Here is a 25,705-nt window from a genome sequence, read left to right as displayed (position 1 = left end):
CTTTATTTAAATGACGCCCATTACTGCATCTGCAGTACCTGTTGAATGCTGTATCCCATTCAATTTGCGAATTTTCATGTTCTCTAGAAAATTTAAGGCAATAGAGTTTTTCTCAACATTATTTTGTCCGTAATGAAAATTCAACATCTCTTACTTACATTTCTTTACTCTCCGATTGTCTGTCTATGATTGACAGATTCTACGAAAAATAAAAAATATATTAGGCATGCCCGTTAGGATTGTTTAATACGCATGCCTGAAGGCATGGTAGGAGGAATATATACTTGCATTCTATCATGCCTACCTAGTTCCCTTTGTTAATGCATAAAATTTATGCATTACTCAATTAATACATAATTTAATCATTAATGCTCGAAAAAAATTATGAAATCTTGAGATTCAAACAGTATTAAATGTTTAGGTAGAAAGTCAAATTCTTAAGTACGCATCAGAAATCTTATGAACAGAACACATATTTAACCTTCTTTTAAAAGAAACTTTCGAGTCACTACTCAAAAAATAGAATCAAGAATTTAGAATAGATTAATATTTCTCTAAAAAAATTCTTATGTTGGAAAAATATAGTGAAGGCATTTTATAAAAAAAAAGACATGACTAAACATCAACAACTAACAAAAGAAATGTTTAGAAACAGAGTAGATCAACTTTAATTTTTGCAAAATTAAGCAAAGCATCTTGTTTTATAAGCAATGAAAGCGAACTAACAATCGTTGGTATTTAATATAAGTTATTTAAAATCCTTTTTAATCTTCTATAATTTTGAAAGGAAAATACTTTCCATTTAAATATGGTGTTCAATTAACCAGATATTGTAAAATAACCCACTTTAAATCTCAGCATCAAAACTGAAATTTATTCGAAAATAAAGTATTTTATTTTTTTTAAAATTAAACAGTATTATATGGTTTCTCATCCTTATTACCTATAGTACGTTAACAAATTTTATATGAATCCAAATATTTCGGAAAATATCAGTTGTCTAATTAAAAAAAAGCTATTAAAGCAATACATCAAGAAAAAAAGAGGATATTTTCTGTATAACAAATTCTATAATGGCGTCTAAGGAAAGAGAGATCATTTGTGCTCTATAATGTACAAAATTATCATTTTGTGCTCTATTAAGCGTCAATACCAAGAAACCTCTGAAGGAAGTATGGAAAAATTTTAAATTGCGATTCTTAAAATATTCTGATGTTTTTCGTCAAACCAGGGATATTGGACGTTTATATAAAGAAGAAAATTTCCATTATTTATGTAAACAAAGAAGCCTTCTTTGATCTAAGATACCAGATCTTTCATGGAATATAATAACATACACACAGAGAGAGAGAAGGCTTCATTTGTAAACTGTAGGAATCAAAATTTTGTACAAGTCATGCGGAAGATTCTTCGAAGTGAAAATTCCACATTAAAGATTGAAAAGATTTCAAATTCCCTCCAGAAAGATTGCTAAGATAAACAAAACACACATTTACTACAACAAATGAATCCATAAAAATGACTCCTACTTTTCGAGGGAGAATTGGGTTAAGTATATTGGTAAGTGCTGAAAACAGAAAAATTCCAGCTTTTATGTACTTATTTTTTAAAAAAAAATTAAATATTTCGGTTTTATATGAGGTTTTGTTAAACTTCTGTAATATAATGAATTTGAAGTTTTTTGTTCTAATTATAAGTATATTCATTCGATTAAATAATTGTACATTCAATAAAGTTTTTGTACATAATTTGCTTGTAAGTATTTTAAATTTCTGTAAAAAAATCCTATCCCCCAAAACATCTGAAAAGTGCTTTTCGTTTGAGAAAATTTTTAAAAAAATAATTCGATCTCTTAGGCAATGTACTGTCTTCATCTGAAGGAATGCAAGCACTCATAAGTGTGCACGCATTCATTTAAAATCCTCCAACCTCCGTTTGTTCTTTTGTACCACCATGCTCTACAATCTTCTGAAGATAACAGAATCATGCGATAAAATTTTTAGCCAAGGAAATAAAAAAACAGAAAATTATTCTTTTAAAACAACGCATCAAGATACAAGAAAAAATTTCTTAGAATGTATAAAGAGTTTTGTTTTAGGAAAAGAATCTTTTCAGAGAAATGAAAAGCGTCGTTGGCATCAAAAATTATCAAAAATAATGTGTAATTATTTCCTTTTTCGTTGCAATAAACTTCTTGTGTCAGTTAAAAATAAAATAGCATAATTTGTGTATTTTGTTATTTTTACATAAAATAAATTTTTGATTTAAAAGTAAGTTATTTAACATGCCTTTATCAACGGGCACATTAGGAGTAAAATAGATTTTTTATTTTGTAAAGTTTATTATTTTTTTTTTTTTTTTTTCAAATTTTGCTCATCAAAGTAAATATTTAGTTTTAATGAGATTTTTCAAACAAATAATTATATTCTTGGTTTTTCCTTATTGAAAAGCATGAAAACTTCATTCTAAATAATGAGAAATTTATCAAATGCTTTATTATAAACATTAAAATATTCTAGTGAAATACGAAATATGAACTATAATTTAATACAGCAAAACAAGCTAAGTTATGAATTAAATTTTAGAATCGATATTTTTAAATTAAAAAATATCTTTAATAATGGAAAAATGTTGTAATATAAAATAGTACATGTCTTCATATTTAAAAATTGATTTTTTTAAAAATTATTAAAAATACAAATATAAAAAAATACTCACAAAAGTTTGAGATTCGTGTTACTCCAAAATGTTCCATTTGTTATAACAGAAATACGATTGTTCGTCAAATATCTGCAGGATAAAATTATTAACTAATTAAATTACATATTCATATCTTCAGAAATACAGAAAATTTTGGCACAGTTAAAAAAAATATTTAAGGAATTGGATACCTGCTTTTGCTTTACTGCTCAGTGTTTTTAAAAAACTCATTTAGTCGATTCACGCAAAACGTTTTTTTTTAAATGATAATAACATTTTACTTTTCTATATAATGGTTTCATGGATCGTTGGTGTTATTTTCACATTTATGGCGGCATTGACTGAAATTGACTGACTCTTAATTAATGATCAGTTCTCATTAGCATTAAAGATATTTAGAAAGTCACAAACGTTTTATACTTTACTTTCATAATATTCTTGAAATATGAGAATAAAATAATTGTATTTAGTGAAGAGAAAGTTCTTTTTTTCTTTCTATCTCTTAGTCATGTTTTCTCTACTTTTCAGTAGAATGACATCATTGAATTTGTGGCGTCACCCTGCATTATTTCAAGAACAATGGAAATTCTTTTAAATTAATGTATTTCACAGCAATATACATGCGCAAATTTAATATCAGTTATAAAATTGATTTAATTTAAGCTAAGATGAATTGTTCTGCTATATAAGTGATATCGTAAAAAAGTGTAAAGGCTACTATGAATGAAGGCTGCTCTAACTCGTATTATGAAACAATATTTTTAAAGCCTTAATGTGAATTTTATGACACTTTCATATTATTCTTTATTAAAACCTGTAGTTAATTTAATTTAGTTTTCCTTTGCAGTGGAATTGGTGTTTTTTTTATCATCTTCAGTATAAAGTTTAATGATCATAAGTTACTTAAGCAAACTTATGATCATAAGCAAACTTATAATCATTTAATGATAATAAGTTTGCAAACATGAACTATATTATTTTGTTTCTAAAGGTCATAACTTGTTGTAATTAATTTATCAATTGCTAAATTGTCATCTCAGACTTTTGATCTTAATTTAACAAATTCACGATGATAAATTACTATTGAAATATATATATATATATATATATATATTCATTATAAGTACTCGAATGTACTCAAATATTTATTATATATATACACATTTCCCATTTTGCATAAACGAACATGTATCGCCTTGAGATAAATATTTAAGGGCATAAAAATAGAATTATTTAAGGCGAAGAAGAGGTTAAAATATTTCTGTATAAATATTAATATTTCATGGGAAATTACTAAGTAATAAAAAATTAAATGAAATCTCAATATGCTGATATATACAGAAACGCTTATATATTCAAAATTGAACTTTTCTGCGTCACACGAAAAATGATATAACACAATATTTAAAGAAATTTTAAAATGTTTGCTTACAACTGTTTTAGGTACATGAGATTTCCGAAGGCCTCAGTTTTCAGAAGTGTCACTTCGGACGAAGTTAATAACCTGGAAAAACAAAAAATTACTTTTAAACATAATAATTTATGCTATAACTCTCTTGAGAGTTAAGATATTAAAGTAAATGCAATTTTAAACAGCAAAAATTCAAAAAAGGGGAAATGAGGAAAGTTATTTTTCTTCTACGGCTGCTTTAATATAAAAAGGAGTAGAAAATGAAAAGACACTATTTTATAAATGTGTATATCGCGTTAGTGTAATGTTGTTGAGAAATGATACAATCTAAATAAAATTAATTTAAAGATCAGTAAAGGAACAGGACATGACAGGTTGATGATGGGTGCTCATAATTTAGAATTCTACCTGATTTCATAAACGTACATTTTTGGCCACAAGCAATCCTAAAAAAGCCTACATATTCAATTTTCGAAGGAAAAAAAACCCTCACTATAATATATCCAAAGTGATTGCAAAAAAAAAAAAAAAAAAAAAACATGAGACCGTAACTATCAAACCGTTCACAGGAACGGGATTTTTTTTTTTATTTCAAGATATTTTGAAGTATGCGCTTTAAACTCATATGAAAAGCAAAAGTAAAACTCTAACAGTTATTGTTACAGTGACAAAATTTCAAAACTTTCAAATGGCAACACCAACTTTTTTCATTGGAATGTGTTTTCCATAGATAAAAATAACAAAGAGCGTTGGAACGATATTTGTAACAAGAAAATCACTAGCCTTAGGCAGATTAAGAATAAAACAGGAAACAACTGTGGTAGACCGAATAGAGCCTTGAAGTTCCACAGATTCCCTTCGGTGAGGCACGTGATTTGGTTCTAGGCACCATCTTCTTCATGCAAAGTGTCCTCACAGTTGAAGGAGGTCAAGAATAAGATTCGTTAAACACAATAAAATATTCTATCTATTGTTTCTGAACTGTTCCTCTTACAAGGGTAGGGCACGGGTTGAAATCTGAGATCGGGATGAGATTTAGTATAATAATAATATACATTTAGAATGTTCATTCATAAAAATATAAAACGCAATGGCCAGACAATTTCGAGAAAATGGTCCTCAAACTTTTGTTAAAGCTAATATACTGATAACTTCCCTTCCATACCGATGATCCCAATGAAATGATTGTCTAGGTAACCGTCTCGTGTATGGAAGGTAAGGGTTCGAACCTGTCTGGGATTTTTATAGATTCTATTAAACAAGAAGGTGGGGATTCTATTAAATAAGAAGAATTTTGTATGCGCTTAATACACTATGAACTATCTGCCTACGCATTCAATAAATTAACACCTGCTCTCTACTATTTCTTTTGATTACTGCAGTTGGGGACGTTTGCTTACATATTTAACAAATATCAGCTGCTCCCTTCAATTTTTGATATAAATAAAGCTTCGTTGAGTTAGAATTGATAATTTATTATTATTAAAATCCAAGAATTTGAAAATTAATTGTTTGAAAATGATGCAAGCAAGTTAAATTATCTGTAGCTATTAATGTTACGTTGTTAATTATTTTTCCTTTAAGCATCAAATTATAATTTAAGTATTAAAAGAATAATCATTTATCCTTGTATAAAAATAAGTATCATATTAATTAAAACTATCTGTAAATCGTTCATTAAATTTAAATAATTTTATTTTTTTTAAAAAAAGTGCATCTGTATTTATAATTTTTAAAAAAAAATTAATTTCATTATTATGCATTTCGATAATAATAATTTATTTTTGGATAAAAAAATCAAAAGCATTTGTAAATTTTTTATTGAATTAGAATTATTTAAAAAAAAAAGAAAAAAAAATCTCAGCCAGGTTCGAACCCTGACCTGCCATATACGAGACGGTTACCTAGACAACCATGCCATTGGGATCATCCAGAAGGGAGTTAATTTATTAGTATATAAGCTATACCAAAAGTTTGAAGACCATTTTCTCGAAATTGACTGGACATCGCGTTTTAATATTTTCATGAATGAACATTCTAAATGTATACAATCATTATACTAAATCTCGTCCCGATCACAGATTTCAACCCCGTGCCCTCCTCTTATTAGTCTGTCTAACGCTGGTGATTTTACTGTTACAGGTATCGTGTTAATGGTATTTGTTATTTTTTGTTATGGAGAACATATTCCAATGAAAAAAAAGTTGTATTTGTCATTTGAATAATTTTGAAATTTTGTCCCTGTTACCTTAACAATTAAAGCTTCACTGTTGCCTTTCATATATGCCTTTCTTTCTTCAACGCATACCTCGAAATACCTTGAGCCAAAATTTTATTCCGTTCGGTAAGTCAGTTACGGTCTCATATATTGGGAAAATTTTTCTAGGACCGTCTTGTACTAAAATTAAAACATCTTGGTTTAAAATGTAAATGAACAATAATTATTCAAGCTTTTATTTAAAAATTATTGATAAACAACTCCACAACAAAAATTCTATAATAACAATGAAAAGAAAAATGAATATAAATCTAGTAAACAGCACTGTGCCAGTACAACAAAATAATAAAACGTATAAAATCAGTGTAGGCCAGAGAAGAATATTGTTGACAATGAATAGAAAAATGAAGCAAAAAATAAATTGTAACATATAGTAATTATACAAAAAAGCAATATTTACCGCTGTGTTCAAAAAGTATTTGGAATTCTTTAATTAAAATTCATCCCAAGTAAAATGATCTTTAATTTTTTTTATTAATCATTTCTAAATTTCGATAAACATCTAAAAAAAGCAGGAATTAATTTCATATTATCATCTGAAAATAAATTCAATTTTAACTAGATAAGAATTTTTACCTAATTGGATTCTCGAAAATGACAAATGTAATTAAATAGAGAATTCTCAATAAAATTTGTTTATTGAAATTAATTCTTGAGACAAAAATATTACAAATGTTGCGAAAAGACACTTGTTTATCAAAACAAAAACATTAACAAAAGCAAAAAGCTAATAAGCAAGCGAATCTGTCATAAATGAATCACGCACTAGGGAACCATCCTTTTCGTTTTATCGTCAATATGTCGATCAGATCTGAGATTTCTTGCTTAATGACATTTGCAAGAAAAGGCATTAATGAAGAACTATGGGAAATATCGAAAAAACAAAGACTATCGAGGAATAATTCAAAGGCATTGCAAACCGATAGTGAATCTTTTCACAATGTCAGAATTATCTGTGATTTTGTAACAAAACAGATAATCAAATACGGCCTTACAAGTTCTCGGTTTACTTGATATGAGAACGTGAGATTTTTCTCTTATTTCCACGGTGGAAACTGCTTCGTCTGCGTTCACTGTTTTAAATCCAATAATTAAAATAAAAAAAAATCGCTACGAATTCTGAAATTGTTTCTCAAAAAAAGAATCTGAAGCATATTTCAATAATTGGAAAAAACAATGTCAGATGCACACTGTAGTCGTAGGAGATTATTTGAAAGCGGTGCAATTAATTTTGAATGATAAATTGGTTTATTTTATGCCATCATTCCAGATACATTCTGACCACAGCAGTAGGCCATAAGGAACTGTAGTCATTTAAGCACAAAATAATATAAATCTTGCAATTTATTCTATGAAATTAGCACAGAATGCTCATCTTTTCATGCTCATCTTTCATCATGTTCATCTTCTCATCACAAAAAGAGAAAAATAAAAGAAAAAAGTCTAATATTTAATGAACAAAAAAATCACTTAATAATTATAAAAATATTTAAAATTTTAAAAAGTATAAATATTTTAATGTTGAAAATAATAATTTTTAGGAAGGGAACGATGAATCTCGTTTCTTCTGAAAAAATAGTAATCAAAGCAATAGCCAAATATTTAGGGATTGCAATACCGGCCCAAAATTTCATTACCGGTATTCGCTATTTTTTAAATCTTAATACCGGGATACCGGTTTTAATACCGGTATTAGAAATTTTAGAAATGGAAAGAAAACACAGGTGTTTCTTTGTTTTATATGCCAGTTTTGTTAGTGAGTGTAAATATCACAAAAAATAATTTGTAACTTATAAATTATAACAGTATATAATCACAAAAAAGTAAAGAAACATCTTATTTATTTAAATCACAAAAAAAGTGTGAATATCACTATTCAGTTTGTGGTACTATTACAAAAAGTTGAAATGTGATCTTAAAAAAACATGATGTCTCAATTGTACTGTCATTAAGCCTGAAAAGTAATTTTATGTAAAAATTACCAGCTATCGAAAACGCTCTTTCGGCATCTACGCTAGCTGGTGGTACTGTTAGCAATGCGCGATATTATTTTTTTTCAAGTATTTACCTCTAAATCCCTCATCTTCAAATAAATCGATTTCTCGTCGGATGGTTTTGGATATAGCTGATTTCTGTATTGTATTTTGGTTCGTTGAAATTTTTTTTTATTTATCGCTAATTCTAATTTTTGTTCAAGAGACAATTTTCTTTTTCAATATCGACAGTAGTGACATCATAATCTTCGATAATTGAACCGAATTCTTCTGAATGTGGATAGGTTTGTGGGTAGAAAAATTTTAAGAAAATATACTCTAAACTTAATCAGATTTGAACTGGTTATTTTCTTTTTTATTTTCATTTTTAAAATCATTACAATTATGTAAATACCATAAGACATTTTCTATTTCGGTATGCCTTTCTTCTGTGCGATTTTTCAATGTAATATATAATTATTCAGATAGTGATGTGTGCTGTTGTTTCAGTGACTGCAACATGAAATTTATTGTTGCATTAGCTGTTATTAGAATCTCTCCGACATAATGCCTCAATAGTTAGTTTTCTTGTAAGTAGAGCTGATATAGTTCTGGATATTAAGTCGAATTCACTATCTGAAAAAATAATTTACAGGTTAAAGTCGATTATTGCTTTTTGGATTGGATTTCTCAGTTTCAAAAATCGTTCCATCATTAGGAGTAAACTGTTCCAACGTGTTTTAGAATCTAATATTAACATTTATTCTGTTTTATTTTCAGTTAGTATATATTTTAGTAATATATCCTTTTTTATAGGGGAACATTAAAATATCTTAACAATTTTTCGAACTTTATAAATTATAGGAAGTAATTCTTGATAGATTAATATTTCATCGTCATTAGCAATATCTTCTTCAACAATTACATTGTCATTATCTTCATTGTCAATATCACTCTCACTTTTACTCTCTTCAAAGTTGCAGTCCGAAGTTTGTATATCCACAGTATTTGGATTCGTCTGTTCTTTATTTTTTGGGGATAATACATCTATTACTCCTAATTGAATTTCATGTGCTTAGCACAACTGCTGATTTGCAGCAATCCACTTTCCAACTTTTTTCATAATTGTTGCTCCATTAGTCGTTATGGATACAATATTTTCTTTCAGGGATAATCCATGTTTCGCTCATTTAGATTTAAGCAATTAATTAAGCCATTAATTAGCTAATTAATTTCACCCGTTAAGGAAACATAAAAACAAAAATGTATACTATTTTTCTATGTTCGCGATCCCTGAACATATAGTGGAGACAATTTTAAAAATTTCTAGTAAATACCGAAAAACCGGTATTTAAACTTATGAATACCGGTATTACAAAATTGTACAAATGGCTCAAAATACCGGTATTCGGTATCCCGGTATACCGGTATTGCAATCCCTACAAATTTTCTGTACTAAAAAGATATAAAGTCATAATTATAATTATTTATGACCTTAGGAACGGGCGATGGTTACAGTGAAGAATAACCATATTTTTGAATATAAGCAATCCTTCATACAATCTATTTTATACTCTAATATTTCGAGCCTATCTAAATGGAAGTAGGAGGAAAATGCGAATAAAATATTAACTTGATTTAAAAGTTAATCTAGCTAAAAAAAATGATATTATATTTTCACACTAAAAATGGAAGTAAAGATTTTCTTTTAATATATTAGTGTTTAATTAAATAATAGGACATTTAAATAAAGGAAACCGCAGTAAAGGACTTTTAGAATTATTTTTAGAAATAAAAAAGTAATTTTAATAAAGGAAGAGCACATGGCATTTTGAATACAACACGTATACAATGGAACTCAAAAAATATATATATTTATAATACAGTTTAATGTGATATTTGAAATATTAATTACTAAAATAACTATAAAAATGAGAATATTTTCAGATGTGAAACTCACGAATGAATTAAAATTCTGGAAATTTTTCATTTATTATCACTAAAGATATGTGTCAAGGACATTCTTAATTGTTTAAAACAAGTCAGATATAAAAATGATTCTAATAATTCCTATAGCTTTGACTTGGAATTTAGCAAAATCAATTCAAATTACAGACGGTAGTTTTGTATTATTTTCTTAGGAGATCCAAGGTCCTCAGAAAAGAATTCGAATTGGCGAAATTTTAATGTATGTTTTAATGTAGATTTCACCTTTTGTAGAAATTGCCAAGTATTCAAACATTAATTTTCACATAAGAAAAATCCCTTGCCTAAAATAAATAACCCTATTAAATCTCTTTTGTTACGATTGTTTTAAATGCATGCATGCATAAAAATTTGCATGACTCAGATTTAGAACAAAAAATTAATTAGATTAATTCTACAAGGAAAGGATAATTTCCAAATCCTTTGGGTATGTTTTAGGTTGTTTATCCTTGTTGGTTTTCAACCAGGTACCATGTTTACCATTTGCATTTAAGACTTAGAAATAGGGCTTTGTTTGTGACTGTAAAATTTTACATTTGTGATTATGTTGTTTTCGAATTGCACTGTATTTGTGTTCGTATTGTATTATTCATCGTTCCTTAATAAATATTATTGTTGTTTTCAGAAAATTCTATAAAATTAATGTTGAAGAAAATTATATATATATATATATATATATATATCGAGCAAATGATGATCAACATCCCATTACCACTGTAGCTATGTATAAGCAACTTCTTGAAATAAAATTGATACTGTTAGGCCCACGCTGGTACTTGTTATACCCATTTTGGCAACATTCGCATATCTTTCAGGGAAAGAGTAAAGTATGTTATCATAAAAAAACAAAAAAATACGTGGAGATAAATTTTAGATATTATTCGATGGTTATGGTCGTTTTCCACGCGACCGTAACATGACAATCGCAATGAAAACTTCAAAAGACTAATCTCTATATTAAATGTTTAAATGTAAGCAAATAAGGTAAGACAAATGGCCTAAGAAATGAATTTATAATAATGCAAGCCTGTATAATGAATAGAGATTAGAAGAAAACCATTGTTTTTTCTTGAAGTAAGGTGCGACATTTTGCAATGCTAGAAAGTATATGTAACCATTTAGTTTGATTTTCATAAGAATCAGCTACTGTTGTCAAAACGCTCATTGTATAGTTACTTGATGAAATGAACTAATATTATTACTGAAACATGAAAATGAATTCAATTTTAGTTCAAAATCTTCATTTCAATTTTTTTTTTCTATTTTCAAATGCTACATAATTTGAAAGCAGAGTTTCATAACGAATGTTTTATACAATTTATTCGATCATATTTCTTTTTAAAAAAAATTACTTTCGCAAAGGACACTAATTTATAAATAACGAATTTTTGATAAAAATACAAAACGAATATTAGTTACATTTATATTATTGCATTAGCATTTATCATGCGAAGATTTTATTGATCATAATTCAGAAAGTTTGGGGTTTTTTTCTGTTCTTCCAGCACCCTTTAATTTTGCTGTATCAATAAACAAACTTAAAAAAATAAATGCACAACTTAAACCAGAAGTCTGTTGATTTTGCAGCAACTTCTGTGTCAATACTTTAGTTTAACTTTAATCTTATTTTATATCTTTACGCATTCAGAATCACACACAATAGTTTCTTGTATACAATACCTTTTGCATACAACAGTTGTACAAATATTGTTCGAACTCGAAATATTACTGTGTGAATGATATATTACAAATTTCTAAACTTATCATTCTTCTTCATTAAGGATATACGCAATTATTAAACTTCTAAAAGCAAAATTATTTTGATTTAATGGCTTCAAAAAATGAATAAACCGAAATTCTCCAATATATTCTTCTGAAAGTAACGTGGCAGAACAATAGAGACCTGTTCAGGGTCTTGCAAGCAGCCATTTATCTACGTTTCCTCACTCATTTGATTAACTTTCTCCTTTCAAGCAGGTCATAACCAGAACTTTTAATTTGTTAAATAAACCAATACGTGTTAATATGTGTGAAATTATTTTGAATGAATATGTGATCGTAAAGATAAATTTGTATCGTTTCCCAATTTTGAATTTCCAGCAAAAAAATAAGTAAATAAATAAAAATTAATAAATTTTGGTACTTCTACACAAATGATGTGATTAGATTGAATCGCTTTAGTAGCACAAATAGATTCATTTTGTCACAAGAATAACTTGCACTGTCATAAAATTCCTTCAAAAGTTGTTCTTAAGTACTAGCTATAAGAATAAAAAGTATCACAACGCGTCCAGGATGGCCGAGTGGTTATGGCATCGGCCTTCAACGACCCTCTGGCTAAGGTAAATGAGTTCCGGTCAAGAGTTCGACAACGTCGCGTTAAAAGAGGGTTGATTACAAAACCAGAAAGCATCGTTTCAAAAATAAACAAGAAGATATGCAATTGGAAAAGCCTGTAGGAAATACAGCTATCGCTGAAAACTGTCTGTCCTATTATGCGCGACCCCCCACCTCTTTCCAAACTGCGAATTAAGCGCGTTGAGCTCGAAATTGCAGAATAGAAGAAAGGATCAACGTTAAGCCCCTTCTTCCAGGCTAGAGGGTCAAATATTGCCGATTCACTGAGTGATCGCAGGTTCGAATCCTGCCCCTGGATGTGTGTTTTTACGATTCCGGATGCTTTGCTGGTAAATCATGATTTTACAATTATTTTTTCTTTCAACTTTTACTTAAAATTTCAGCTTCTTTTTTTCCCAAAAAGGAAGTATGGATGTACAATAATACGGATTTCATGTTTTTAAAAAAATCCCATATTTGAAAAATAATAACAAAGAGAACAATATTTAATGCAACAGACATTTTAAACACGATTGCTAAACAAGTTTCCAGTCCATATTCATATTTATTTACCAAAAAAATTTGTGACAAATTTTAATAAATTTGAGATTTTATATTTTGGTTTAATTTCTGATTTTTTTGTCAAAAAATGGATTTTAAATTTAAAAAAAAAATACAAATAGAAAAAAAATTAATTTCGAAGCTATAAAAATATATTTTTTTGTTTGTTTCTTATGGCACTTGCCACTGACAAGCCCGCTGTTACGAAGACAGCGATTTAAGCCTGAGGGGGAACGTCTCTTATTTTTTATAGCAGCGCCAACTAGGGCCAAGAGTACGACTTTGCCACTCACGCATCACTCATTCGCTTGCACAACCTCTTTTTACAGGAGGGCACATTCACACATCTCACAGATAGAACAACAGAACAACCATGCCCAAACCGGGACTCGAACCCGGGACGCCCAGATCACGGGGAAGACGCGCTACCCCTATGCCAGGACGCCGGCATATATTTTTTTTAGTGTATTAATTAACAATCATGAATATATGCATCAATAACATTATAATACATTAATAACAATTGCACCGAATAAAAATAGCGATTTTGTTTGCTTCAGTTAACGAATGATTCTTCGGTAAAATTATGATTGCATTCAATGGAAAAATTACAAAACCTATTTGCTTTAGGGGTGCAGAAAATGTTTAAGAAGGTGTCAATATTTACCAGTTGTTGAGTATAGTAATGTAAATAACTATTTTCCAAAGGTTATTTCCCCAAAGTTAAGAGTATACTAACAGGAAAATGCTTCAAAAGATGATAAAAATCCAAAATTTGGAAAAATCTGCCATAGAATAATACTGGCAGTACAAAATCGAATTTCATATTTATACATTGCGTTACTTGATCCAATCCCACAGATGAAAAAATAAGCTTTGTAATGAAATTTTATACTCCCCTCATCCTCTACGTAGGTCATAACCAAGATTTCGGAAGCTACAATTTGTGAATCGCTTTCTACAGACATTTTAGAAAATCGAAATTTGGAAAATTCTTAAGTCTTATGTAACTCAGAGTGTTTATAGTTTTTTAAATTAAAAATCTGCGTTTCTGACAAAATAGAAAACTGCAGGCCACTCCAGAAGACCTGAGTTATTTCTAATTTGACTAAAATTATTTTTGATAAATATGTGATCATAACGACATTTTATATATTTTCAAATTTTTAAATTAAAAAAATATGTAAAATAAATAAATTTTGGTAATGTTTTCTTAACAGGTGATGAGATTAAATTGAATCATTGTAAGTACGCAAATAGATTCCTTTTGTTAGAAGTCTGAACAATACTGCTATAAAATTTCATCAAAATGTGTTCTTGCGAAGTTCTCTTGTTCTAACTATAAAAATTAAAAATGTGGAGGCGGCTTGTCCAGGATGGCCGAGTGGTTAAGGTTTCGGCCTTCACCGGCTAAGATAAATGATTTCCGGTCAAGAGTTCGTCAAAAGGGCTTTAAAAGATGGTTAAATACGAAAACATCTTTTAATGCCAAGAAGATACCCAAATTGAAGAAGGCCCCTAGGAAATGCAGCGATGGTTGAACCCCGTCTGCCCCTATACCCCACCCCCTTCCCGATCTTCTCGTTGAGCCCGAGATTGCAGAATAGAAGAGAGGATCATCGTTAGGCCCCTTCTTTCCGGCTAGAGGGTCAAAGATTGCCGATTCGTTGCTGTGATCGCAGGTTCGAATCCTGCTTCTGGGTGTGTATTTTTACAATTCCGGATGTTTTGCTAGGGAATCGTAATATTTCCAACTTTTAACTAAGGCTTCAATTTCCTTTTTCCCAAAAATGGAGATTTTTGCCATTTGAAATTTTATTTAGTGATATATTTGCATATTTGGAAAAGAAATTACAGGACGGAACAATATTTAATACAATGGATTTTTTAAACATGATTGCTAAAATACTACGAAAAATTCTTATCTTATATTAAATAAGAAATTTAAAATATTGTAAAAAGTCTTAAGCTAATGTCTTAAAATACACAGATAATTTTACAGAAATCTCTGAAGCAAAGTAGGATCTTCAAGATACAGAATTCTTATGAATGCCATGACGAAAAGAGTAATGATCATGCAAACAAAGAAGCATAAACTAGCTATTTTTTAAGTCATTAAAGCTAAAAAATCGGAGATAACGTGGATTATTTTTTTGCATTTTTTATATTTTTTATGCATAAGAAATTAAATACATTCGAATACATCTGAAATATTCTAGTGTGATATTATTTTTATATTGACTATTCTATGCCTTCTTTAAATTTCAAAATTAATTTAATTATATAAATAATAACATATTACAAACTATCTGCAAAATATATCTCAGAAATAGGCCATATTGAAGTTCTAACCCTGACCTAATAGAATGTATTACGAAAATTCCTTATTAAAATTTGAAATCTGGAATAGATAAAAATTTGTTATTAGAGGCTCATATTTATCTGAAATTATTCGGGTCAAATGTGAAAATATTTAAACCTTTATTAATTGGGCTAAATTGATGGTTAATTTTTGTCAAAAAATGTATTCCAACATTTAAAAAAACATCAATATAAAGACATTTTTTTAATTACCAAACTATAAAAATGGGATGACCAATATTTTATTTAACGTTAATAAACATTCATAAATATATAGCTGGATCAATTACAATTTATGGCCTTTGATTTGCTGTGATATAGTTAAACCTTCATAAAATAAAGCTATATTGTTGAAAATCCCATTTGGCTTTAAGTGTAATTTTATATTAAGAAAATTTGTGGAACCCAGGCAAATAAAAATTATTTCAAAATTGAAATACAAGTTAAGAAATACAAGCGTTCCGAATACCAATAGTGGTTTTGCTTGCTTCGTTTAAACTAATGACATTTTAGGAAAGTTATGATTCTACTGAATGGAGCAATTTCAGAATGTCTTTGCTTTAGTGGTATAAAAATGTTTTAGAAGGTACAATATTTACCAGATGTGAAGTATAATTATATAGTATAATAATTATATAGTATAATTATATAGTATAATCGCATAATTCAATCTCGCATTTGAAGAAACAATCTGATTTTTGTCATGAAATTTTATACTCTCTCATAATTTACTATAAAAATTTTTCCACGAACCAGGCATATCATCAAAAATTTTTTAAATATTATAGTGCCTCAAGTATTTAGGAAATGAAATCTATGCCTAAGAAAGAAAGGTTTCTATGATACACCCACGGCATTTCTTTCTTTTATTATATATTGTTAAATTTATCAAAAATATATTAGATATTGTTTAATTTAGAAAAAAATTTAAGCAAAATGATTAAAGAAAAGGCTTATGAAATGGATTTAAGAGTAAATAATCTTTTCCTGCCATCATGAGAACTTCAAAGCAAAGGACTACACAGATTTTACAAATTTGAAGTCTACAACTGTAAAAGAACTAACATAACTAACTAAATTAAACAAGACTTAGAGCTAATCGTTCAAGAAGGGATTAGTGATACAAAGGAGTTAAAAATTCCTCCACATATGTAAGCAATAGAAGGAAACATAAAACACATTATAAATGTATCTAAACACATTCGTGATTTCAACTAACAAAATGGGTTCATTAGATTAAGACTGTTGATCAGAAAAAAAGAAAAAAAAAAACTCCTAAAGTCTAAAATGGACCGTCCCTTTCTATCTTCAATTATAAAGGACATGGAATAAGAACTTAACTTTATATAAGAATAAAATATATAATATTTTTTGGATTAGAAAAATCAAAATCTTTTTTTATAATTTAAAAAATTTTTTATTGGCCTTATAATATTTATTCTAAAAAAATTTAATTTCATAAAAAATATAAATTGGGTCGAGTAAACAATTTCTCTTTTTTGGGGGAGTAGAATTTTTATTTACATATTTGCAAGTAATTTGTTTAAAAAAAAAAATTAGACTAGAAACGAAGAAAATCGTCAATAATAGACCTTTATTTTGCGATTTTTTGAAAATTTTACTATTAATTTAGGATACCTAAATTTTATATCATACAAATATAATCTTTTTTACAGTCAATTAATATTTTAAATATTATTTTTTGGGGAACAATTTTGTTTATATTTATGTCTTTTTAAAAAAATTAAAATCTTCGTTTTTGACAAAAAAAATTCTAGGGGCACCAACATTTCGGAATTTATTTTTGATAAATATATGATCATAATGACAGCTTTTCATCCTTTTCAAATTTTGAATTTACAATAAACGATAAAATAAATAAATCTTGGCACTCTCTTCTACACAAAAGAGATTATATTAAATCAATATAGGAGCGTAGATTGTTTTATATCGTTAAAAGAATAAATCGAACTGTTATAAAATTTCTTCAAAATTTTTTCCTGCTTTCTAAATATAAGAAGTAAAAATGTTGGGTTGGCGTGTCCAGGATGGCCGAGTGGTTATGGCATCGGCCTTCAACGACTCTCTGGCTCAGGTAAATGAGTTCCAGTCAAGACCACATTCTGCGAGGGTTGAAAAAAGAAAACATCGTTTCAAAAATAAACACAAACATTTTAAACTGAAGAGAGCCTGTAGAAAAGGCAGCAATCGTTGAAACCTGTCTGTCCGGATAAACGGAAAGCTCCCGCTCTGCAACCAGACACAGCTGAATAGCTGAGAGGATCCACGTTAAGCCGTTTATTCCAGGCTGGAGGGTCAAAGATTGCCGATTCACTGAGTGGTCGCAGGTTCGAATCCTGCTCCTGGATGTTTACTTTTATGATTCCAGATGCTTTGCTGGAGAATCATTACTTTATAACTATCTTTCCTTTCGACTTTTAATTAAAATTTCAGTTTCTTTTGCCAAAAAAATACAAAAATTTTGCCAGATGATTTTTTTTTTTTTTTTTAAGAATCATATATTTTTAAAACACTAAAGAACGATAAGAATATTTAATAAGCAGATCTTTTAATCATGATTGCTAAAATACTACGAAAACTTCTTATCTAAAAGGCAAAAGTCCGAAAGTTGTGAGGTCTCCCTCAGATAAAAACTGACAATAGCAAAATTGAGTTCATGTTTCTACATCATACCACTTTATTCAATCCCGCTGTTAGAAAAACAAACTGTTCATGTCATGAAATTTTATACTTTCTTATAATTTACAATAAAAATTTATCCAAGAAATATGTAGGCATCTTAAAAAAATGTTAAAATATTACTGTGTTTCAAGTACATAGAAAATGAAACTAATGTTTCTTATTTTATCAATTTAATAAAGGAAAGCTTCTATGATGCATCTACAGCTTTTTATTATTATTTTATTTAATTTACGAAAAACTAATAGACTACTGACAACAAAATAATAAAAAATAGTCGTAAAATAGACTTAAGAGTAAAGAAACTTTTCCAGTCACCATAAGAACTTTAAAGCGCAGAACATAGATAATAAAAATTTGCAGTCTGTAACATTAACAGAACCGACTATCATAATTACCTAAATTAAATAAGTGCTAGAACTGATCGTTGAAACATGGATTAGTGATACATAAGAGTTAAAATTTCCTTCTCACATTCAAGCAGAAGAAAGAAACGTGAAATACATTGTAAATGCTTGTAAGCGATTGGGGTTTCAAACAACGAGATGGGTTCATTACATTAGGATTGCTGACTAGAAAAGAAAAAAAAAACTTTTCAAAGTCTGAATTGGAAAGTCTTTTTCTAACTGCAATTACAAGAAACATGAAATAATATATAATTTTATATAAGAATAAAGTATATAATATTTTTAATATTGCAAAATTGAAATTGATTAATAAAATTTTTCATTTTATATTAGTCTTATTATTTCTTCTCTGAAAAAAATTAATTTCATAAAAATAGAAAATGGATCTTGTAAACAATTTCTCTCTTTTTCTTTTCGGTATAATTTTTATTTGCATAGTTGCATGTAATTTGTTAAGAAAAAAATTAGAATGGAAGCAAATGAAATCATCGATAATAGACCTTTGTTTCGCCAAAATTTTAAAATTTAACTGCTAAACTGGGATACTTCAATTTTACAACATACGTTTATAAACATTTTTACTGCCAATAATCATTTCAAATTTCATTTTTTGATATTTGGGAAAATTTTATTTATGTTTATGTCTTTTTAAAGAAGTAAAAATCTACATTTCTGACAAAGAAAATTCAAACTGCAGGACTTTACTGAAGAATTCAGCACAATTTAATTTGAGCAAAAATATTTTTCATAATTACGTGATTACAATGAAAAATTTTTTTATTGCGTTTAAATTTTTAAATAAATAAAGAAAAAGATGTTGGTACTTTCTTCTATACAAGGGACGTGATTCGATAGAATCATTGTAAGAACGCAGATAGATTTATTTTGTTAGAAGATTGAATAATGCCGTTATAAAATTTCATCAGAATTTGTCCTTGCGAAGTTCTTTTCTTCTAATTATAAGACTACGATGTGTCCGGGACGGCTGAGTCATTATGGCATTGGCCTTCAATTATCATCTGGTTAAGGTAACTGAGTTCTGGTTTTGTGTTCTTCAAGATCGAGTTAAAAGAGGGTCATTTACAGAGTTAGAAAGCATCGTTTCAAAACAAAGATCAATAAAATGTTACATGGAATAGAACCTGTAGCAAATACAGCAATCGTTGAAACCTGCCTGTCCGGATGAACGCGAAACTTCCAAACTGCAAGTCAAGCTCGTTGAACTCGAGGCTGCTGAATAGAAGTGAGGAGCAGACACAGACCCTCCTATTCCGGGCTCGAGGATCAAAGATTGCCGATTCACTAAGTGATTCGTCGGTTCGAATCCTGCTCCTGGATGTGCATTTTCATGATTCTGGATGTTTTGCTGTGTAATTATGATTTTATCATTATCTTTTCTTTCAACGTTTAATTAAAATTCATGTTATTCTTTACGGAAAAAAATATAGAGATGTATAGAGATGACATTTTATTTTTAAAATAGCAGATTTAAAAGAAAAAAAAAATACAAAATGGTAAGAATATTCACAACAGCAGATCCTTTAAACATGATTTCTGAAAAACTACAAAAAAGTCTCATATATAAAATTAAAATATTAGAAAAACTGTGAATTAGTAGCTGATGTCAAAAAAAAAAAATGCATGGATAATTTTTTTGGAATCTCAGAACAACATTGGATCTGCCAGATACAGAATTCTTGCCGGCGTCCTGGCATAGGGGTAGCGCGTCTTCCCCGTGATCTGGGCGTCCCGGGTTCGAGTCCCGGTTTGGGCATGGTTGTTCTTCTGTTGTTCTATCTGTGAGATGTGTGAATGTGCCCTCCTGTAAAAAGGGGTTGTGCAAGCGAATGAGTGATGCGTGAGTGGCAAAGTCGTACTCTTGACCCTAGTTGGCGCTGCTATAAAAAATAAGAGACGTCCCCCTCAGGCTTAAATCGCTGTCTTCGTAACAGTGGGCTTGTCAGTGGCAAGTGCCATAAGAAACAAACAAACAGAATTCTTAGACATGTAATTACACAAAGTATAGATGAATTATATAAACAAAGAAATACATTTAATTTTTTTTAAAAAATCTTTAAAGGTAAAAAAAAAAAAAATTGTATCAGATGTAGAATTTTTTTTATTATTATTTTTGAAGCATAAAAAATTATAAAGATTCAAAACTAGCCTGAAACATCATAGAATGTTATCGTTTTATGATTGATTAATTTATCTCTATATTATACGAATAAAAACATACGTAAGGAATTTTATTTAAAACCATCGCAATCGACTCGTGGTATAAAAATTGCGACGAAAAGAATGAAAAATATTGTCGTAAATTAAACTGAAACACATTTTTTTTAAAATTTATTAACAGATAAAAACTCTGTGTGGAAATAAAATTCATACACTCTAATATTCCTAGCTTTTTTTTTTATAAATTACATTTCTTGATTTCTAAGCTCTCACAAATAGTTATTTTGCAATAATATACTCTTTGGCTTTGGAGAAAATGCTAAAAATTAAAATTTATTTTTTACTAAAAAATCTAATTAAATTTTTCAAATATTCAGAATAACTATTAAATAGCTATTGCTCAAGAAATAACTGCATGGGATATTTGGCAATTTCATATCTAGCAAATTTTTCTTTTATATACGATAATATCTTTCTGTTGCAGGAAGCATATAATGGCTAATTATTGTAGTCATCAAAAATTCCAACTCGAGATTTTGACGAATTTTCACGTTTGAGGCCTCTCTTTATCTGAAAAAATTAATCTCCAATATTATGTCTATCCGTCTGTGAACACAATAATTCAAAACCAATAAGCCATTAAGAATATATGCAATTATTAACTTTCTAAAAGCAAAATTATTTTGATTTAATGATTGCAAGCTTAAAAAAATGAAGAAACCGATATTTTTCAATAAATGCTTCTGAAAGTAAGGTGAGGAAATAGAAGAGGCCTGTTTAAAATCTTGCAAGGAACCATTTATCTACGTTTCTTCACTCATTTGATTAACTTCCTTCCTTTAAGTAAGTCATAACCTGGATTTTTAATTTGTTAAATAAATTAATACTCTTTATTTGTTGAAATTATTTCTAATGCATATATGATCATAACGATAATTTTTTATCGTTTCCCGAATTTGAATTTTTAATAAATAAATAAAACTAAATAAATCTTGGTAATTTCTTTTACAATGAGAAGATTAGATTGAACAGCTGCAGTAGCGTAAATAGATTCATCTTGTTAGAAGATTGAACAACACTGTTAGGAAATTTCATCAAAATTTATCCTTGCTAAGTTCTTTTCTTCTAAGACCTACTTGGCTTCCAGGATGGCCGAGTGGTTATGGCATCGGCCTTCAATGGTCCTCTGGATGAGGTAAATGAGTTCCTGTCAAGAGTTTGTCATGATCACGTATGTTGTTGTTACTTAACCCTCTTTCACACACCTCACAGATAGAACGCAAGAAAGACAACAACCATTCCCGAACCAGGACTCGAACCCGAGATGCCCAGATCTTGGGTAGGACGTGTTATCCTTAGGCCAAGAAACCGGCGAAATTGTATAAAGAGCGTTCATTACAAAATCAGAAAACATCATTTCAAAATTAAACAAAAATGTATTAAGTTGGAAAAAAGCCTGTAGGAAATGCAGCAATTGTTGAACCCTGTCTGTCCTAATAAGAGCGAACCCCTCCCCCCTTCCTGTTCTGTTTGTTGAGCCCTTGATTGCAGAATGGAAGAGAGGATTATCAGTAGGTCCCTTCTTTCCAGCTAGAGGGTCAAAGATTGCCGATTCACTGAGTGATCGCAGGTTCGAATCCTGCTCCTGGGAGTGTATTTTTATGATTCCTAATTTTTTTTATTGAGGAAGCATGAATTTTATAATGATTTTTTTCTTTGTCTTTTAATTAAAGTTTCTTCATTTCTTTCTCTTTCTAAAATTATTTTTTGTTTGTTTTTTTTTTGCCAAAAAAATATGGAGATTTTTGCACTAGAATGTTTGTTTCAATAATATTGTATATTTGGAAAAAAAAACAATACAAACCGTAACAATGTTTATACACGAAACACAATTGCTTATATACTACGATATAAATGTTAAAAATGTTACGTTATAAATGTTAAACCTTCATAAAATAAAGATATATTATCGTAGATTTCATTTGCTTCAAGTCTAATTTTATATTAAGAAAATGAATGGGTCGTACACATACAAATAAAAACTATTTCAAAATTGAAATACAAGTGCTCCGAATACAAATAACGGTTTTGCTTGCCTCAATTAAACGAATAACGTTTTAGGAAAGCTATAATTGCATTCAATGAACCTATTTCAAGACCTATTTGCTTTAGCAGTACAAAAAATGTTTTAGAAGGTGCCAAGATTTACTGGGTGTGGTATATAATAGTATATATAACTATTTTCTAAAAGTTGTTTTTAAAAAATTAAGCACAGATCAAAAATACTTCTTCGATTATGTTCGATTATTTTGCAAGCAAATGTTTTCTAAAAGACAAAGCTCCAAAAGTTTTAAGATCTCCCGTAGTAAATGAAAGACAGTAGCAAAATCGAATTTATATTCTTACATTACATCGCTTCATTCAATCCCGTAGTCGAAAACAACAAGCTAATCTTATCATAAAATTTTATACTCTCTCGTCATTTACTATAAAAATTATCCAAAAACAATGCAGGTATCATAATTTTTTTAATGCTACAATGTTTTAAATATATAGATAATAAAATTAATAGCACTATTTTAAAAATTACCTAAGAAAAGTTTCTATGATGCACTCTCAGCATTTCGTTTTGTGTGCATTGTTTAGTTTACGAAAAACTATGGAAAGCCTGACAAGCAAAAAGATTTTTAAAAAAAGCTCATTAAACATATTTAAGAATAAGGAATCTTTTAGCTAGAAATTTAAGGCAAAGGAATACATAGATCTTACAAATGTGCAATCTGTAATAGTAACAGAACCAGCTATCATGATTACTTAAATTAAAAAAGAGCTGGAGCTGATCGTTGAAACACATAGTGACATAAAGCAGTTAAAAATTCATTCTCATATAGAGGCAGTATAAAAAAAAAGTAAAATGCATTATAAAAGCTTCCTTCTTTCCGTTCGTTTGGAATTGAAATTTGAAATTCGTTTGGAATTTCAAATAATGAGATTGATTCATTGAAACAAGATTGCTGACTAGAAAAAAAGCTTCCAAAGTCTGAAATGGGACGTTTCTTTTTATCTGCAGTTACAATAATTATGGAATAAGATTTCATTTTATATAAAGATAAAATATGTAATATTTTTGAATATTGAATAATTAAAATCTTTTTAATAAAATTTTTGATTTTTTTTATTAGTCCTTATTATGTCTACTCGAAAAATAATTTTAATGTCATTAAAAATAAAATAGTTCTAGTAAACAATTTCTTTTCTTGGTATATATATATATATATATATATATATATATATATTATTTTCATGCTTACAAGAAATTTGTTAAGAAAAAATATTAAACTGGAAACAAACGAAATCGTAAATAATGGAATTTTATTGTAAGAAAAATTATTACTTTTACTGTTGATCTGCGATAACTAAATTTTGAATCGTGCATATATAATATTTCAATGACAATTAATATTTTTATTTTTTTTTTCTATTTGGAAGAATTTTTGCTTATATTTCTGGGTTTTTAAAAAATTAAAAATCTAAATTTCTGATTAAAAAAGATATTTCAAACTGCAGGCCAAAGGAAGAACTCAGTATTTTTTTTTAATTTGACTAAAATTATTTTTGATAAATATGTAATCATAGAAACAACTTTTTATCGTTTTCAAATTTTTAATTACAAGAAAAAGTAAAATTAATAAATGTTTTTACTTTCTTCTACAAAGGTGATAAGATTTAGATGGAATCGGTGTACGAGCGTAGATGCATGCATATTGTTATAAGACTGAATAGCATTGCTATAAAATTTCTTCAAAAAGTTGTTCTTGCTTTCTAAATATAAGAATTAAAAATGTTGCAATGACATGTCCAGGGTGGCCGAGTGGTTATGGCATCGGTCTTCAACGACCCTCTAGCTAAGGTAAATGAGTTCCGGTCATGAGTCTTCAAGATCGAGTTCAAAGAGGGTTAATTACAAAGCCGGAAACCATCGTTTCAAAAATAATCAAAAACGTGTTTAATTGAGGAGAGCCTGTAGGAAATACAGCAATCGTTGAAACCTGTCTGTCCGGATAAACGGAAAGCTCCCGCTCTGCAACCAGACGTAGCTGAATAGCTGAGAGGATCCACGTTAAGCCGTTTATTCCAGGCTGGAGGGTCAAAGATTGCCGATTCACTGAGTGATAGTAGGTTCGAATACTGCTCCTGGACGTGTGTTTTTATCTTTACGGATGCTTTACTGGAGGATCTTTTCTTTCAACTTTTAATTAAAATTCCTTTTTTTTTGCCAAAAAAATATGGTGATATAGTTAATTGAGATTTTATTTTAAAAACATCGCATATTTAAAAAAAAGTACAATACAGTAACAATATTCACTACAGGGGCACTTTTAAACACGTTTGCTAAAGGAACTACTAAAAAATATCATATATTAAATTAGAAAATTAAAATATTACACTTAAGCTAATGTCAAAAAAAACAACAAAAAAAAACATGCATAATTTTGTTGGAATCTCAGAACAACATTGGATCTACGAGATACAGAATTCTTATATATATGATTTCGTAAAGTAGAGATGTATTATATAAACAGAAAAATACATTTCATTTTTTTTTAATCCTTAAAGGGTAAAAATATATGTATATGATGTAGATTGTTTTTTTTTTTTTTGATGCACAAAAATGTATATTTTATACATCAAACTACGCTGAAATATATTAGAATGTTATCGTTTTATGATTGATAAATTTATCTCTACATTATACGAATAACAACATACACAAGAAATTTTATTTAATACCGTCGCAATCTATTCGTGTTAT

The 25,705-nt window shown here is 28.6% G+C and overlaps 1 protein-coding gene across 4 annotated transcripts in view; it reads right to left on the bottom strand.

Moving 5' to 3' along the window:
- The window catches only part of LOC129983991 (relaxin receptor 2-like), a 359,185-nt gene that overhangs the window by 67,784 nt on the left and 265,696 nt on the right, over nucleotides 1-25,705 (bottom strand). For all 4 annotated transcript variants that reach the window (XM_056093732.1, XM_056093731.1, XM_056093730.1 and 1 more), the window contains 2 exons: nucleotides 4,133-4,204; nucleotides 2,719-2,790 (listed from right to left, as the gene is read on the bottom strand). In XM_056093732.1, coding sequence (XP_055949707.1) covers nucleotides 2,719-2,790; nucleotides 4,133-4,204 — 144 coding nt within the window. The remainder of the gene's footprint in view (nucleotides 1-2,718; nucleotides 2,791-4,132; nucleotides 4,205-25,705) is intronic.

This window comes from Argiope bruennichi, chromosome 9 (assembly GCF_947563725.1).
Source record: "Argiope bruennichi chromosome 9, qqArgBrue1.1, whole genome shotgun sequence".
NCBI lineage: Eukaryota > Metazoa > Arthropoda > Arachnida > Araneae > Araneidae > Argiope > Argiope bruennichi.
Note: the sequence above shows the minus strand (reverse complement) of the source record. Positions and strands in the feature narration are given on the sequence as shown.